This window comes from Columba livia, chromosome 21 (genome assembly GCF_036013475.1).
Source record: "Columba livia isolate bColLiv1 breed racing homer chromosome 21, bColLiv1.pat.W.v2, whole genome shotgun sequence".
Lineage (NCBI taxonomy): Eukaryota > Metazoa > Chordata > Aves > Columbiformes > Columbidae > Columba > Columba livia.
Window position 1 is genome coordinate 1,199,128 of NC_088622.1, and position 15,076 is coordinate 1,214,203.

Below are 15,076 nucleotides of genomic sequence, written 5' to 3' on the forward strand. Positions count from 1 at the left end.
CGGCGCGGGGGCCGCGGGGCCCGGGCGCGGCCCCTCCGGAGCACGACCACGCGCTGAGGGGCCGGGCGGGCCCGCTCTCCTCCAGGCCCCGCTCCCCGGCCGCGAAGCCGGGCAGTGTTTGCGGTCTCCAGGCAACCGGCTGCCCGACCCAGCAATCCGTCCCGTCCCCGGCTGCCTCGCCTCGTCTCGTCTCGTCTCACCTCAGCTCGCCTCCTCCCGCCTCGCCTCGCCTCAGCAGCCCCCGGCAGGCGCAGGCCGCGCTGCCGCCCCCGCAGCCCCGGTGCCTCAGGTCGGCCCGGCCGCTTTCCCGCCGCCGCGCTCAGGTATTTGTGTTCCTCCGCGGGACCCCCGCGCTCCCCAGGGCCCATAGCGCGGCGGGGAGGCCGCAGGGGTGTGGGGCTCTGGGCTTTGCGCTAAACCTCGTCTTTCCCACCGATTCCGGGGGTAGAAACACGGAGAAGGTGCAAATTTTCTTCTCCCTTTCCTGCTGATCCAAGGCAAAGGAGGAAAGGCAAGGAATGGGCAAAGTATCAAGGTGCTATTCTGTCTTCTCCTTGTCCACCACCAGCATTAATGTGCTGTCTGACGATTAAAAATTTATCCAAGTGACATCGCAGCCAGGGAGGACAAAGCCCGTAGGCTGCCCAGCCCCATGTCCTGGACGGGGAGCACTGACCAGGTCCTGTGGCTGCTTTCCAGGACTAAGAACCTCTGTAAGGTTTCTTCTCATGACTTTGCTCAGCCTGTCAGTGACAAAACGCTGGCTTTTCACAGGCCCTAGGCTTGCTTGTGTCTGTCAATTGGAAAACTGCCCCCCCAAGCAAAAAACCTGTGCTCCACAGCCCCTGACGTTGCTGATTTTCTGTTTTGTAGGCACTAGCTGCATTGCACACTGCTTGGTGAAGATCGAGTGCAGAAAATGTCACCTCAGGAGCTTGCTGCACTGCTCTGCAGGGAAGGAGACCACCATCTCGCCCAGGAGGAGTTACCTACAGCCACTGCTTTCTACATGGCTGCCTTCAGCTGCAGTGCTGCCACAGCCACACAGAAAGTGAACTCCTTGCACAAAGAGCTCTGGGAGAAAGTCACAGCCACCCTGGAGATGTGGTGCCAAGGCAAGAATCAGATTCCCAAGATTCAGAGCGAGAACCTGGCCGTTATCTCCCTCAGTGTGGGAATAGCTGCTGCCTTTCTTTCCACCCTAAGTCCCAACAGTGTGGTGTCCTCAGAATGTAAACTGGAGACCCCTTGTAGCAAGGCCCTCAAGGAATTCTCGGCTGATACTCATCTCGGAGATGAGAAAGCTGTGGGTCCGCTCTTGGAACGAGCTGCTGCGTATTTTTGCTTGGGCGGACGGATGCAGGAAACGATACAGGATTTAGCAGAAGCCTTTGCAGCAGCTCCGGCCCAGGCAATGAAACACTTTGAAGAGCGTTTCTCAGCACATGACACTGAGAGGATAGAAGAGCAGGCTAGAACTGTCCTGGAGGCAAAGTTTGCAGCATACAGGGAGGCCGTGCGTGCTCGGACTGAACTCAGAGGCAATCATGGTACTGAACTGCTTGCTTCTGTCATCCAGACAGTCCAGTTTCTCCTTCAGATCTCCCCAGGCTCCAAACGTGAGCTCAGTGTTCGGCTAGCAGACTGCCACCTCCTGCGTGGGCACATCAGAGCTGCCCTGGATATCTGTGACCACCTCTTGGCAGCAGAGGAGAAAACTTACTACAACACCCTCTTAGCATTGCGAGGGTTCTGCTCCCTCCACGCTCATGACCATCAGCAAGCCCTGCAGGACTTTCAAAAGGTCATTGAGCACGATTCCCCACATCCTAACAGCTGTATTAAAGCCTTGTGTGGGCGTGGACTTATCCGGATTTCTGGTGGCAACCATTACTTGGCAACCCTCGATTATATCACAGCTTGCCAGTTAAAGCTGGAAGAAACTATCTTCACAATCAAGTCCTATGTGCCTTGGAACCAAAGAGGACTGCTGCTGAAAGTTCTCCAAGAAGAAGGACAGAAGATGCTCCAGAAGAAGAGGTACCTGAGTGGCAGTTCAGCCCGTGGGCAGAAAAAGAAACAGATTCCTAAGAGAACGAGAGCAGTTTGAGTAGTAGAGGGGGTACTTGCTTTATATAACTGAGAGTAAGATATAGACCCTATAAAGCTTCTGATTAACGTAACAGATTTAAACAAAACTGCATAGGTGTGTTTATTCCAGCAAAATAGTGTTTTGCTGGCATGTCAGAATGCGATAAGATCCATGTAGCCAAATCAACTCTATCTTTCTATGGAAGTTAATCCGTGATATACCAACTGGCCTAAGATTCCTTTTTCTTTATTTTTTTTCCCTGCAGAGACGCCCCTGGGATTTACCAGCTGGCTTCTCTCTTGGTGGAGCTGGACGCCTCTGATGAAGCATCAGGGCTCCTTTGTGCTGATGCCCTTTACCAGATGGGCTGTGTAGAAGCAGCTCACAAGCTCCTCTCACTGGCACTCTCCAGAACCCCCCAGAGCTCTCCCGTCCTGGCTAGACTCGCACTGCTGCAACTGAAGAAAGGTTTCATCTACGATGGAAACCAGGTAAGGAGCACTTGGCTGGCACAGAGGATGAGGGGTGAGGAACAACCAAAGGCAGAAGCTCAACTACCAGTCTGCAGCTTGCTTTCTGTAGTGACTAATGACTTGTGCTTGAAACTATGAAAGCGACTCCAACATGTTGATTCTCCTACCAGGGATTACAAACCTGAATTACCAGGTTCTGCCATCAGAGGGAACTATTGCATTTTAAAAAATCTCATAGAAACTCTTCAAGTCCTAAAAAGAGAGCTTCTATTGTCACCACTTCACTACTCCCTATGAAAAAATCAAGTTTTGTATAATTTGCTGCCTTTGGGAAGGCTATTAATGAATGGCAGGACTTTATGAGAGTCCATATGTTGCCCTTGGAAACTGGATTCCTATCTGCAGCTTCTGCTACAAGTTCTAGATGGAGCATATGTGTCACTGAAAAACTCTCTTCAAAGTGTTTTTGGCCCACATGCCTGTCAGCACCCAGACACTGTTATCTATTAATAAAAGTAGGGAAACTAAGAAGCGTAGTGAATGCGTTTGGTGCATCAAGATAACTTGGTTCTTGTCCTGGCTTCTCTGGCTCAGGTTTGAATGTTGGGTACCCGCTGAGCACATTTGCTCTGCTGAAGGAAACACCTTTTCATTCTTTTCCTTAGGAAATGTGGTAAAATAGCGCTTGGTGATTCTCACTCTAGTGAATGGAGGCAAAGATACTGGTAGGTCAGGCAAGATTCTTCTCCAGGAGGAGGCAGTGGGGAAGCACTGGCTGAAATCCTGCTTGTCTCACCAGACAGCAGTATTTCCAGCTTTAACATGACTTAATTTATCTTTTCATGCCAATCTTTCTCTCTGCCTTTTTCTGTCACATTGCTAAGCTGCTGAAGAAAGTGATCAGAATGGGAGATACCTCCTGCCTCCTGCCAATCATGGACATTTTCAAGGATGAAGACCGGAAGCTGATGCAGACTCACTGCCATTTCAGAGCGCTGACCATCCTGAAGAGCAAACAGGGGGATGCTGACATCAAAGAGGCCATTGCCTACCTCTCCTTTGCCATCATTGCTGCAGGTAAGCTCATCAAGATACTGACAGCAGGTTTACCTTCAGACCCTGTTCTCCAGCTGCTAGGTTGGACAATTATTTTTGGAAATGTTTCCCCCCAAAAATGAAGTTGATCTAGAAAGACATGAGAGCTACATGGAAATGCTTCTGGCATGTTCCAAGTAAAACCATGTTTGTATGGAAATTTGCCTTTCATTCTGAGAAAATATTATGACAGCAGCATTGAGATTTGTTTATGAAAATGGAAGAAACCCTGTTAATTGCTTTGAGATAGTTCCATTTCACAAACCATGCATCCAGCTTATCAACTCCCCACCTGCTAGAACAGATGCTTGTTGAGAAGTAGATATTGTCTTTAGAGGAGCCAATGGATAGTGCTCCAGAGCAATAACAACCTTTGATACAGAAGTTTTGGAGCATATCAGAAGGGAGAAAAAGCCTCATTACTGTAAAAGAATTGCTAGAAGCCTGTCTGCTGGCTGGTCTCTGCCAGCAGCTGCGCCAGACGCTGCTTTTGCTGACCTTCCTATCAAAAATATTTTACAGTGGCACTGATGATTTATCATCCAGTATTGGGATGCCACAGTTATTGATTGCAACCCTGGGCAAACTTAATCCTTATCAAAATTGCCTTCAAAGGAAGGGGCATGTGGATGGCAGAAAAATACATGTGCTGCAAGCAGTGAATGAATGGACCATGATTTTCATTGTCAGCTATATGTGTGTTGATTTTGGAAACACTTATTAGAAAGCAGCCCAGGTTAGAGCAGCAGACTGGAGGCCTTGCCAGTGAGCATGGCTGTGTTTCTCTCCTGCAGGTGGTTATGCTGAAGATTGCCTTCTCATCAGGGCTGGATGTTATGGGCGCCTCGGTCAGAAGAAAACTGCTATTTTTGATTTTAATGCCATCCTGAAGGAAGACCCGAGGAACGTGCAAGCTCTGAGTGGCCGAGGATTCATTTACCTTGCTCTCAAGCAGCAGAAGGTATTATCACTATATTCATTTGCAGGTGATTTTTCTGAGAGTATCGAGCAATATTAGTGTAAGGTACCACAGGCTTTGTGATGGACTCACTGAAATCCAAAGTTTCTCACAGAATTTGGTCAGCAAAAGCTCTCGTTTTGGCTGGATGTATAAGTGGTCCACTTGACGTGACTGATTTGCTTTCCCAAGTCTAGAGAAAGGAAGACCGAACCTTAGTCATAGATCTTATTCCCTGTCACTACCATGCACTGACAGAACAAATTAGCAGTACACAGTTATCACTACCGTTTCATTTTTTGGTCTTGTTTTTACATAGGAGGCAGTGCAAGATTTGATCTCGGCACTGAAGGCGGAGGCAGGAGTAGTGATCCCAGCAATCCTGTCTTTGAAGCGTGAAGCCCAAGGGCTGATCACTCAATGGCTTCTTCAGCATGGCAGGACCATGTTAACTGAGCTTGTTGCTACTAAAGACCTTTCAAGAGAAACCCTCAGAGACCTTCTCATGATTGCAAAAGCACTCATTAAAATTTGCAAGGATTCACAATATCACATCTTCTACACAGATGTTTTGATTGCAAGTGGTAAGTTCCCGTTCTTTTACGTAGCTCAGCAGATTAAGTGAATGAGCAGTGCATTAAAAGTGAATGTTAAATGCCAAGTGTATTATCGTATAGTACTTTCAAGAGAAGTTTGCAGATGTTTTGGGAAAGGTTATGAAGTAATTCATACTCTTAAATGCAGACAGGCTACCTAAATTCTGCTTTAGTAAGTTTTCTTGATGTCTTTCTCCATGTGGAATAAGTTTTATATATATATATATATATGTATAGCTTGTACTGGTGTTAACCAACAGGAAGGTATGAAGAGGCCCTTGCTCACCTTCGAGAGGCATTTGGCCACCCTCCTGCTGACGACTTGGCTCGTGCAAGACTGGCCGTGCTGCAGCTGAGGAAGAGGAACGTGCCGGTGGCAGCTCACTCCTTCAGCATCCTAGCTAAGAAAGACGAAAGGGAGCTGGGCTTTCTCCTGAACTTCATAGACGCCAAACAACAGCAGCATCTCTCTCAGGTACCATCTTCTTTTGATGATGCATTTGTGGAGTCAGTGGGGAAAGAAATGGGAAGCAAAATTAGGCTGCAGAGACTTTCCCTGCCATGTCTCGAACAGAAGTGTGTGGGAACACCGTTTATCACACGAACCAGGAACAAATTGGCTTCTTCCTCCAGCCAGATGAGGGAGTTGAATCCAAACTTCTTTCGTTGCAGTGACCTCGATTCAGTCTCTCATCATTCATTGTTACCACTCCTTACCACCTGGGGGAATTTCTTGTTGGTCCCCCTTGCATGAGACGTGTTTAATCCCAGCGCCAAAATGCAGGGGATGCGAGAAGCAGCAGCTGGAGATTGCCCAAGATCATTGCTGGTATTGTGCTCTGTAGGAGTTCCGTGGGGCTCAGGGCTGGCTGCTGGGGAGGGGGAATTCATGTTTAGTTCATTTTCTTGATGAAATGAAGCTGAAGGTTCTGATTCCGTCACATTAAATGCTTCAATCCTTTTTGCTCATTTGTGTAACATTTAGAAATTTAAGTATATTCATATTTTTATAAAATTACTAGCCTTTGAGGTTGGCATTGGTTTTCTTAGCTAAAACTATTTGCCACAAAGATGACACATCACTCTAGTCCACCCAAGTATGTATTTTTCTGTATGTTTTTCAGTTTTCTCCCCCAAAGTGCATCCAGCTCTGAGAAAGCATCTCTGATAATAAGCCAGGACAAGGTCAGATTGGTAGTGAGGAGTTTTAACATTCACTCAGGCATCTGCAGTTCTGATTACCCAGAAGCTCCGTGTTCTGAGAATCAGTTTGCTTCCTTTTATTCAATTTGTGGATTATGTGCACCCTGGTGAGAAGCTATATTGTTATGCATTTTCCCAGGTTCTAAAACAAATAACATGCTGATATACTTAATGCATCTTGAGAGGAGCACTTTGTATGTATTTTAGCAAAACAGCAGGAGGATATAAGTAAACAAGTATTAATTTACCACTCCCTAGATATACCCCATTACAGAGAAAAGAGCCCCTCTCTTCTGAATAATGTAAAAAGTTCACTCTTATGGGAAAGAGTTTGAAGATTTTACAGCCAATTTGTAATCTCTTACTATATAAAGCTGGTAAAGGTACCATCAAGAATGTGTCTATGGAGGCCCTAAGGAGGTGGCTATAAATGGAGATGTTTTAGAGCTGAATTTCCCTGGGACTCAATACCAGTGGTGGAAGTAAAATAGAGTAATTTTGGTTTTGATCTTTAACCTTGTGCTTTTGTTCAGCTGAGTAAACATTTTGGACCTGGGAGTTTTTCCATATTGTCTTATCTTCAAAGACTTACTGGGTGTAATTACTTTTATCACTATTAAGCCTGGAATCACAGATGGTTTTTATGTGTATTTTGTTGCAAGGGGTTAAGTATATTTTGCTGGGGTAGGAGTTGGTTAATTCACCTGCCTGGTGTCTCAGAGGATTTTCCAGTAGCGTTTCCTTTTGCTTGCAAGGTTATTTCAGTTTGTGTGTGCAAGGAAGATGTCAGTGAAAATTAAAAAGCCTGGAGACAAAATTAGTTCCAAAAAACCCAATAATGGCTTAACTTGGCCATGGCTCCTGACTGCACCCCAGGGAGGGTGTTACTGCTGCTGCCTCCCCATGTCACAAAAAAGGAGAATGAAGCAAAGAAGAGTTTGGTGGTTTATGCTGGTCCTTGGTCTCAGCACTCCACGCACAGCAGATTACAGGCATCATCAACATGTGTCATCATTATCCTGGAGTCTAGGCTGGAAAGCTAAAAATAATTCTGCATAAGCTGAATAGGAAAGGGTGGAGGAAGGAGAGCTCCTTGATGTACTGACTTTTTTCATGAAAAACAAAGCAATAAAATTCTGCCATTATTTATAGTCTAAGGGGTTCCATGCTACAAAATTTGTAAACAAGTGGGAGAGCCACATGGGAACAGAAATCTGAAAGATTTATTAAACTGCGAAAGGTCAGCGGAAGGGAGTTTGCTTGCCACGGGTGCAGCTTCAACCCTGGAGTTGCCTTACGTCAAAGGTTACACGCACGCTATACGGCCCGAGGCAGAAGTTGCCATTGCACATCCCTTCCCGGCACGTGGGCCCCAAGTAGGGTCTGCGGGTAGCGAGGGAGAGACTCGTTCCAAACTGCGTCCCACGGAAGAAGACCAAGGAAAACGCTTATGCTGTGCTTGGAGCCTCAGCTTGTTCGGCTCAGCCTTCTGTACGACGAAGCTGCTGGTGGCAGCCTTGTTTATAACTTAGATATTCACTCTGCTGCAGCATGTTAAAAGCTTTGTTTATTACCAATAAGGGGAAATAATGAGAAATCCATTTGAGGCAAATAGTTCTAATGGAGTTTTCCTTATTGACCTTTATGAACCTAAACATTATGTGGCTCTTTCTGCCTTCTCTATTTTCATGTTGTTTTTCCCTGCAGATAAGAGCAGATCGTTCACTTGCACTTGAGATTAATGGTTAGCAAAGCCATCAGTTGGCCACCTTTTCCTATAGCTTGGGTAAACTTCAGTAGACACCAACCTTGTTAGCACACGCAGGTATTTGTGGGGCTGACCATCTATTGACAGAAGAGACAGTTTCCATATAATCTCCTGTTAGAACAGACCATGGCAGGAATCTGGTTTCACAAGCAATTTCAGTTTTCGGTTCACGTATCATCGCTTAAGGAATGGCAACAGCTCCAGAAGAAATGTTCTGACAAAGTTTCAGCAAAACGTGCAGAAACAAAGACAAGGGGTTCAGAAACTCTTGAGGTAACAGCAAGTGCCCATTGATCCAAGGTTTTTATATCTGCATGCTAAAAGTATGCCAATTATATGTTCTCCAACCAGATGCAATTTCAACAGTGCCTGTGTCTATCTGTGGCCAGTCTTTTTTTCACTCTTAGTATCTGATGTTAACTAACTTTCTGTCCACAGGTAGCAGCCCAAGAAGGAAATACGCTGATGAAAGGACATCACTATGAGAAGGCCCTTGGTTATTACACCCTGGCTGCCTTGACAAGCAAAGATAATCCAAGGTATCTCCGACGGAGAGCTGCGTGCCTTACGCACCTGAAAAAGTATGACAGAGCTTTAAAAGATATGGAGAAAGTGATCCAGAAGCACGGCTGTAACAGCCTGAAAACACGCGTGGAGGACCACTGCGCAAAGGGCCGCCTGCTGCTGGCGGCGGCTGAGGAGGAAGCCGCGGTGAAACAGTACATCGAGGCACTGCAGTTAGACCAATCCATAGCGTTGTGCAGCATCATGAATGGCCCTGGCAGGGAAATTTTAACCAGAACATTTCATAAGGTTGCACAACATAATTTTGAAATGCAGCGTTACGAAGAGGCCTGGAAAATCACAGACTATGGTCTGAAAATTGATAAAAATACTGAACTTAAAAAGCTGAAAACAAGACTTAAACGAGAGGCATCAAGCTGTAGCATACATTAATTCATCTGGACATTTGTCAGTGTCTGATTGCTTTCTCGTTTGTTTGTGAAGCTGCAAGAATAAGCGAAGTTGAGAAGCCCATGACAAATGCACAATGGACATGGCACTGAACATGGCAGTGAAACAAAAAAGAGAGCTATCAGAAGAAGGCAAATTGCAATATTCAGCATTCTTTAAAATTACCATGGATGTATGTAAACTCACCCTTGTGAAGAAAGTGTTTTGTTTGGCTGAACTCAACTAACTCTCACACAGGGGTTCCAGTCATAGTGAAGGAAAACACTCAACTTGCAGTTTATGAATAATAGCCATGGATTTTCTTGCTGTTTATTTGATTAGCTTGAACACACACCACTCAATTAAGTAGCCTTTTTTATGGGCCAGTCAAAAACATCGGTCAAAAGTAACATTTGTAATGTGTTTGCAAGGGCCCACGCGCGTTACACCACTCGGATGACCCACTCCTGAATGGAAGGAGCTGCCCCGTCACCATCTAGTGTATCTGCAGTGATCGGCACCAACGTAGGGGAGCAGAGTGGTACACATGCCCAGTAAACTGTTTTTCTGTCCCAGGGAACACTGATAATATGAAGGATGAGACTCAACAGAGATGAAACATCCAACCTAGTGACCGATACCCTGTTATCTGGGACACGCAGGTGGCAATACTCCAGATTTCACCTTGGATTTCCAGCCCGCCGTGTCTCAGTTTGCCGGTGCAGAGCCATGGAGATAATCCTACAAGAGCCCTCTAAATATCATCTTTCACGCTCCCGGACAGTTGTGCACAAAAGCCAGCACAGGAGCATGAGCTAATGGAGGAGTGATCAATGTGCCGGCAGGAGGCTGAAGGTGACAGCCAGGACAATAAGTGATTGCTCTGCAGTGATTCTCGCTTGTTCTTCCACATCCGTGCTGGCCAGCCCGCGAATCAGCATCTCCACAGAGATACTGCTGATCTACCCCATTTCTGCGTGGTTTGGTGCTTCTGCTGTGCAAAGGGAGCCTATAGCTTAATTTGGAAGCAGCTGTGCAAAAAGGAAACGATGAGGTGGGGCCCAAACCAACAGACTGTATATTTGTTTTGACTGCTCCAAGTGAATTCCTCCCGGTGTTTTTGGAGTGCAATAATAAAACCGTGAGGAAAAATATAAACTACTATTGAAAACAAAGATTAAAGCAATACTGAGAACCGCTCTCCTGCTTTGATTAGGATGAAAGGGAAATGGAACATTTTCTCTCTTGTCACATTGTTTTCTGAAAGGCAGCATTCCAGAAAGTTCATTCTGCAGCCATGCCATCAGCCCAGTAGGCAATGATACCATCTGTACTCTTGCATCTTTTTTCCTTCTCTGCATGCTCCTGTTTCCCTCCCTAAGAGCACAGGTAAGAGTGGGCTTCTTTGCTTCCAAATTCAAGAAAAGTTACTCTGAGTTTAATCCTGGTGACACTGGTGAGGGCTTCATGCTCCTGACTGCCATCAAGACGCTACAGGATAATTTCTTTCTAAGCATGAAATGATATCCTTAAACAACTGTTAGCTACATTTGCAAGCTGAAAGGAGTAACTATACTCTGGTTCTCTTCCCACTAATCTGTGCTGACAGGAAGGAATAATAGCAGTACAAAAACTGTATGAAGAAAGTATCAGGGTTTAAACTAAAAGAGAGGAAAACAGTCCACACTGGATTCGTAGCCTCTCTGCTGAGAGCAGCAGTACCACCTTTCTGAATTTTACTACGTAATTTCTAGTGAACTGAGATTTCCTTAAAGCCCAAAGAGTTATGCTAAGGAAATTTGTTTTCAGATGTCTATAGCTGCTGTTTCTTGAAGCCCCAGGAAGGCCCAGAACTTTCTGTCTGTTCCTCATGGTCTAGAGCAGCAGCTGCTTCTCTCAGCAGATCCTGACTGTTCTCATCAGCATTTTTGTGTCCTTTATCTTCTCCATCCTCTTTCTGTGCCCACTAAACCCCTGTGATCAAAGATTCTTTGCCTGTGGCTAAGCTCCTGATTTGGTCCTTATTTCTCCGTTGCGTGCTTGCTCTTCCAACTAATTTCTTGGAATATCAAATAGATCTTTGTGATTAGTCACAGCGAGAGGGGTTTGATTAGCAGCATTATGCACGCCTAGCACAATTTCACACTTGCCACATCCCGTTCTGACACTCGTTTCCTGGAGTCCTGGGGAGCAGACAAGATTTCATCTGACCCATCTATTCCAAGTACTGCCCAGCCCACCCAGCTCGCGGCCAAACCCGCCCTGTACCTGCACGTTCACATTCACTCGGTTACACTGCGCTTTGCCAAAAGACGGGATCATCCAAACCAAACAAAAAACCAACCCAAAACCCGCTGCAGATTGCGGGGAAGGAGCCATCCTGAGTACCCAGCGTTTCTAACAGACCATCACTGGCTTTGGTTATAACTCAGGCTAATTGTGGTCCTTCAGTCAGCACTAGTGAGGCCACAAAGACCATTTAAGATGTTTTAATAGGATCAGTGCGCTCGAGTCGGGCTCTGGCCAGACTGCTGCTATGTTAAACAAGTTATCCCAGCAATCAGGCTCGTTCTCCCGGGGGAGCGAGCACTGGCTGCTTTCCCTTCAGCCCAGTCTCCCCTGCCAGAAATAGTTATGCAGCAGAAATCTCTCAGTATTTATCAGCAAACATCTCCCTCCCCTCCAGGCTGATAAATCTCATTCTTATCTGTTGTGCTACCCATGTCAGGGTCTGGGACCACTCCACTGAATCACCTACTCGGTTACATACATGCCATTTTCTAACAGGATATTGTTTCCACTTCTTCCAGATTGAAGAATCTGGATAGAAAAAAAAATGCAGTGGTCATTTCTGTATGTTTCTTTAATGTTAAGCTGCAATTCACCAAGATAGTGGAGCTATTTCCAACTGCTCTGAGACCCATCTCTCATTCTGTGCATCCAGCCAATGGGTCAGTTATTTAGAAAAGGAACTCTCTTGGAACACTTGCTCCTTGAAAGTCCCTTGTGCAATGTGCTTTAGGACATATTCTTATGGCATGCTGCTGGAAATGTTCGATAACCGTGAAGAATTCAGCACTGATGTAATCAAGAAGAGAACAGGGCCTGATAACCTATGTCAGTAGTGGAACTGGATACCTGTTGGTTTGTAAGCCAGCCTGAAGCTACATTCATCCCAAGGAGAGATTAAGTATCTGTAGTTTATTCGGCTCTGAGCTATATACAGACACTACCAAGTATTTCTCTGCTCCCCAAGAATTTTGTCCCTTTAAAGTATTCTGCAACCTCAGTACCACACCGGTCAGGCTGTAATAATTGCAGAAAGACCACCTTGTCGCACAGAGTCACCAGGTAATGAGAAATGAAAGGAAACTTTGAAATCATGATTGAGAATGTTCTACACAAACAATTACCTGCCGGTCTTGCCTCTGCGGAGTATTCAACGCTCCTTACAAGACTATAAAAGGAAAATCAGATGTGAGAATATTTGCACCACAAATGCAATTACACGAGGAAAGTTTCCTGACCTCCTGCTCTGCAGTCCAGCAGCCAAAGAGCAGCTTAGAAAGGATGGCAAATTGTTTGGAATTAAATAATCAACTGTAAGCTTTTTCTCAGAGTTCAGATGGGGCTGAACTCCAAACCTTTGTGGTCTCGAAAGGTTTTATTTCCTATAAAGGTCATGTCACTCCTATTTATTTTTCCCATTTCAGTTAGTTATGTGCTCCCGGGTACTAAGAGAATCTAAACACATGAGCCAACTTCAGCAACTGATCGAAAGCATTTTCGAAGCTGACATATGGCCTGGGAAGTCATCTTCCCGACTCCCAGGCTCATTCTCTGTGCATCCCAGATTTAGATCCTAGTGGAAACTTGGCTCTGGCTCACAGCCACGCAAACCCAGGAACTTTAATGAGTTTCTGTGTGCAGAAGTGAGGACATTCCACTTGACTTGCAGAGGCAGATGTTTCACTTTAATGACAGCTAATCTAAAAGCCATTTCTTTTACTACCATTTCCCTGCAGAAGATTAACCATGTTATCATTGTACTGCTTCTGCATCAAGCAATTTCCAATTTGCCAGGGCTCTAAGGAGTCGCTGTCACCATTAATTTAATGTGTTACATGAAATTATCACTGGCATTACAGCCTTTGGAGTCTTGGCTGTTTCAGTCATTCTGCAGTAAACCGGTCTGTGTTGGAATCTGTTGGTTCAGCCGGCTGTTACTCAATGGCACCTTCAGGAAAGCGGCTCATTATTCAGAAGGCACAGCACTCCAAAGCTCTTTCTCCTGCTGTGGGTTCCAGAAACGACTTTTTCATGTACACCTTGCTACAGATGTGTAACCTCCACATCTAAGACCCATGCACCTATTTAATTTTCAATTACTTTCCTTTCCAAAGCTTATTTTGGACATAGGATGCATGGCCAAAACCTACTTGAGACCTCGACGAGCCCGCTTGCTGTTCCTGAGAACCACTGAGTGCTTGTTCTGCGTGGGATGCAAAGCTGAGTTTAACCGCCAGATTAGCTGCGACTTCAGTTGTCTTACCACCCAACCTTATCCGTTTTGTATTTGTGTGTTCCCTCCATGATTCCAAAAAGTCAAGAGTTACAGAGGATAAATCAGTATGAGGATCTCCCCACAGACTCTAAAGGAAATTAAGAACAGTTTCTGATAATAAGTTTGTGTGTCTCATTCCTGAACTGCATCACAGTAATGAGAAAATGCAGCCGCAAAGCCAGAGGGGGAGTGTAGGAGGGGAGCTGGAGCACAGGAGGATGTTAATGATTCCATTCCCTTCCTATTTTGTTCTGCCCGTCACTCGTACTGTCTTCTCCAGGTCAGTCTGCAGATCTGCTGGGTGTCCCGTGCGGGGTGCGTGGGTGGCACGTGCAGGCACAGGGGAGCCACATCCAGACCAGTAGTGGGTGAAATGGAACACCGATGGTGATTAGTATTTTCCCACTTCAAATTACCATCTCATGGAACATCTTGATTGCTGAGAAACCTCAGATGTCATATTATAAGTCATTCAAACGTTGGTAACACTCTCTAAAAGTCACATTAAAATCTTGCAATATTAGGCGCACCTCAGTCCTGGTAACTGCGTAGGATTTGTTCTTTTAGTTCAGAGTTTTAACAATAGAACCATTTATACCTTGCCATTTTCTTTTTTGGTGGTTTGTTGGCTTGGTGGGCTTTTCTTTTGCAACCTTTCCAACAGTATTTTTGCAAAGCAGTTTCTTTTCTTCTCATGCATCATTTGTCCATTCTTGGGCAATAAAATGTACTTAGCAGAGAAAACAGGTAATTAGCCATCTACATAAATTGCCCCGTGTCTACATCATTGATGTGTTTGGATGTTTTAATTGATTGCTTTCTCAGCTGTTTTGGATGGCTTAAATGCCAGCTAATGCAATCCAATTAAGCCTCCTCATAAACCTGCCTGATGAACTGCGATATAATCGCACATCAGGTGGAGCTGTAGAAGGAAATGCCACGGAACTGACAGCTGAGAATAAACTGTGTCATTCTGAAAGGCCCAAACCACTTCTCAACAGGGAAACTTCTAATTGACTGCAACTGCTGGTGGGTTTGGCATCCGAGACCTGATTCAACACAGCTTCAGCACATGCTTAGGGCAACTCCTGTCCACAAAACATTTCTCATAGAACAGCCCAGGCTGGAACTGTCATCTGTCACTTGTAAGATATAACAGCAGGAATTGTTACGTGCTCCATAGCTGAAAATAATTTCAAGTAAAGTATCTTAAATTCATTTTGTTTGTAATTCATCTTACCATACAGCAAAATAATTCAAAAATATACCCAAGTCACGTTCATATAATTTTAAAATGTTGTCATTAAAAATATAAAGACAATATTCGTTACTGTACTGAAATTAAGTGTATGGAAAATGAGACGCTGCCTTCC

General features: G+C 45.3%; 1 protein-coding gene across 1 annotated transcript; it reads left to right on the forward strand.

The window, feature by feature from the left end:
* The first annotated feature begins 222 nt into the window (after positions 1 to 222).
* Positions 223 to 14,897, forward strand: TTC34 (tetratricopeptide repeat domain 34). The gene is made up of 8 exons (XM_065037381.1): positions 223 to 323; positions 874 to 2,040; positions 2,358 to 2,583; positions 3,450 to 3,642; positions 4,455 to 4,621; positions 4,938 to 5,202; positions 5,475 to 5,689; positions 8,624 to 14,897. Exons 2-8 carry the CDS (start codon positions 920 to 922, stop codon positions 9,140 to 9,142), a joined length of 2,706 nt encoding a protein of 901 aa, XP_064893453.1. The 5' UTR covers positions 223 to 323; positions 874 to 919; the 3' UTR covers positions 9,143 to 14,897.
* Positions 14,898 to 15,076: the final 179 nt, after the last annotated feature.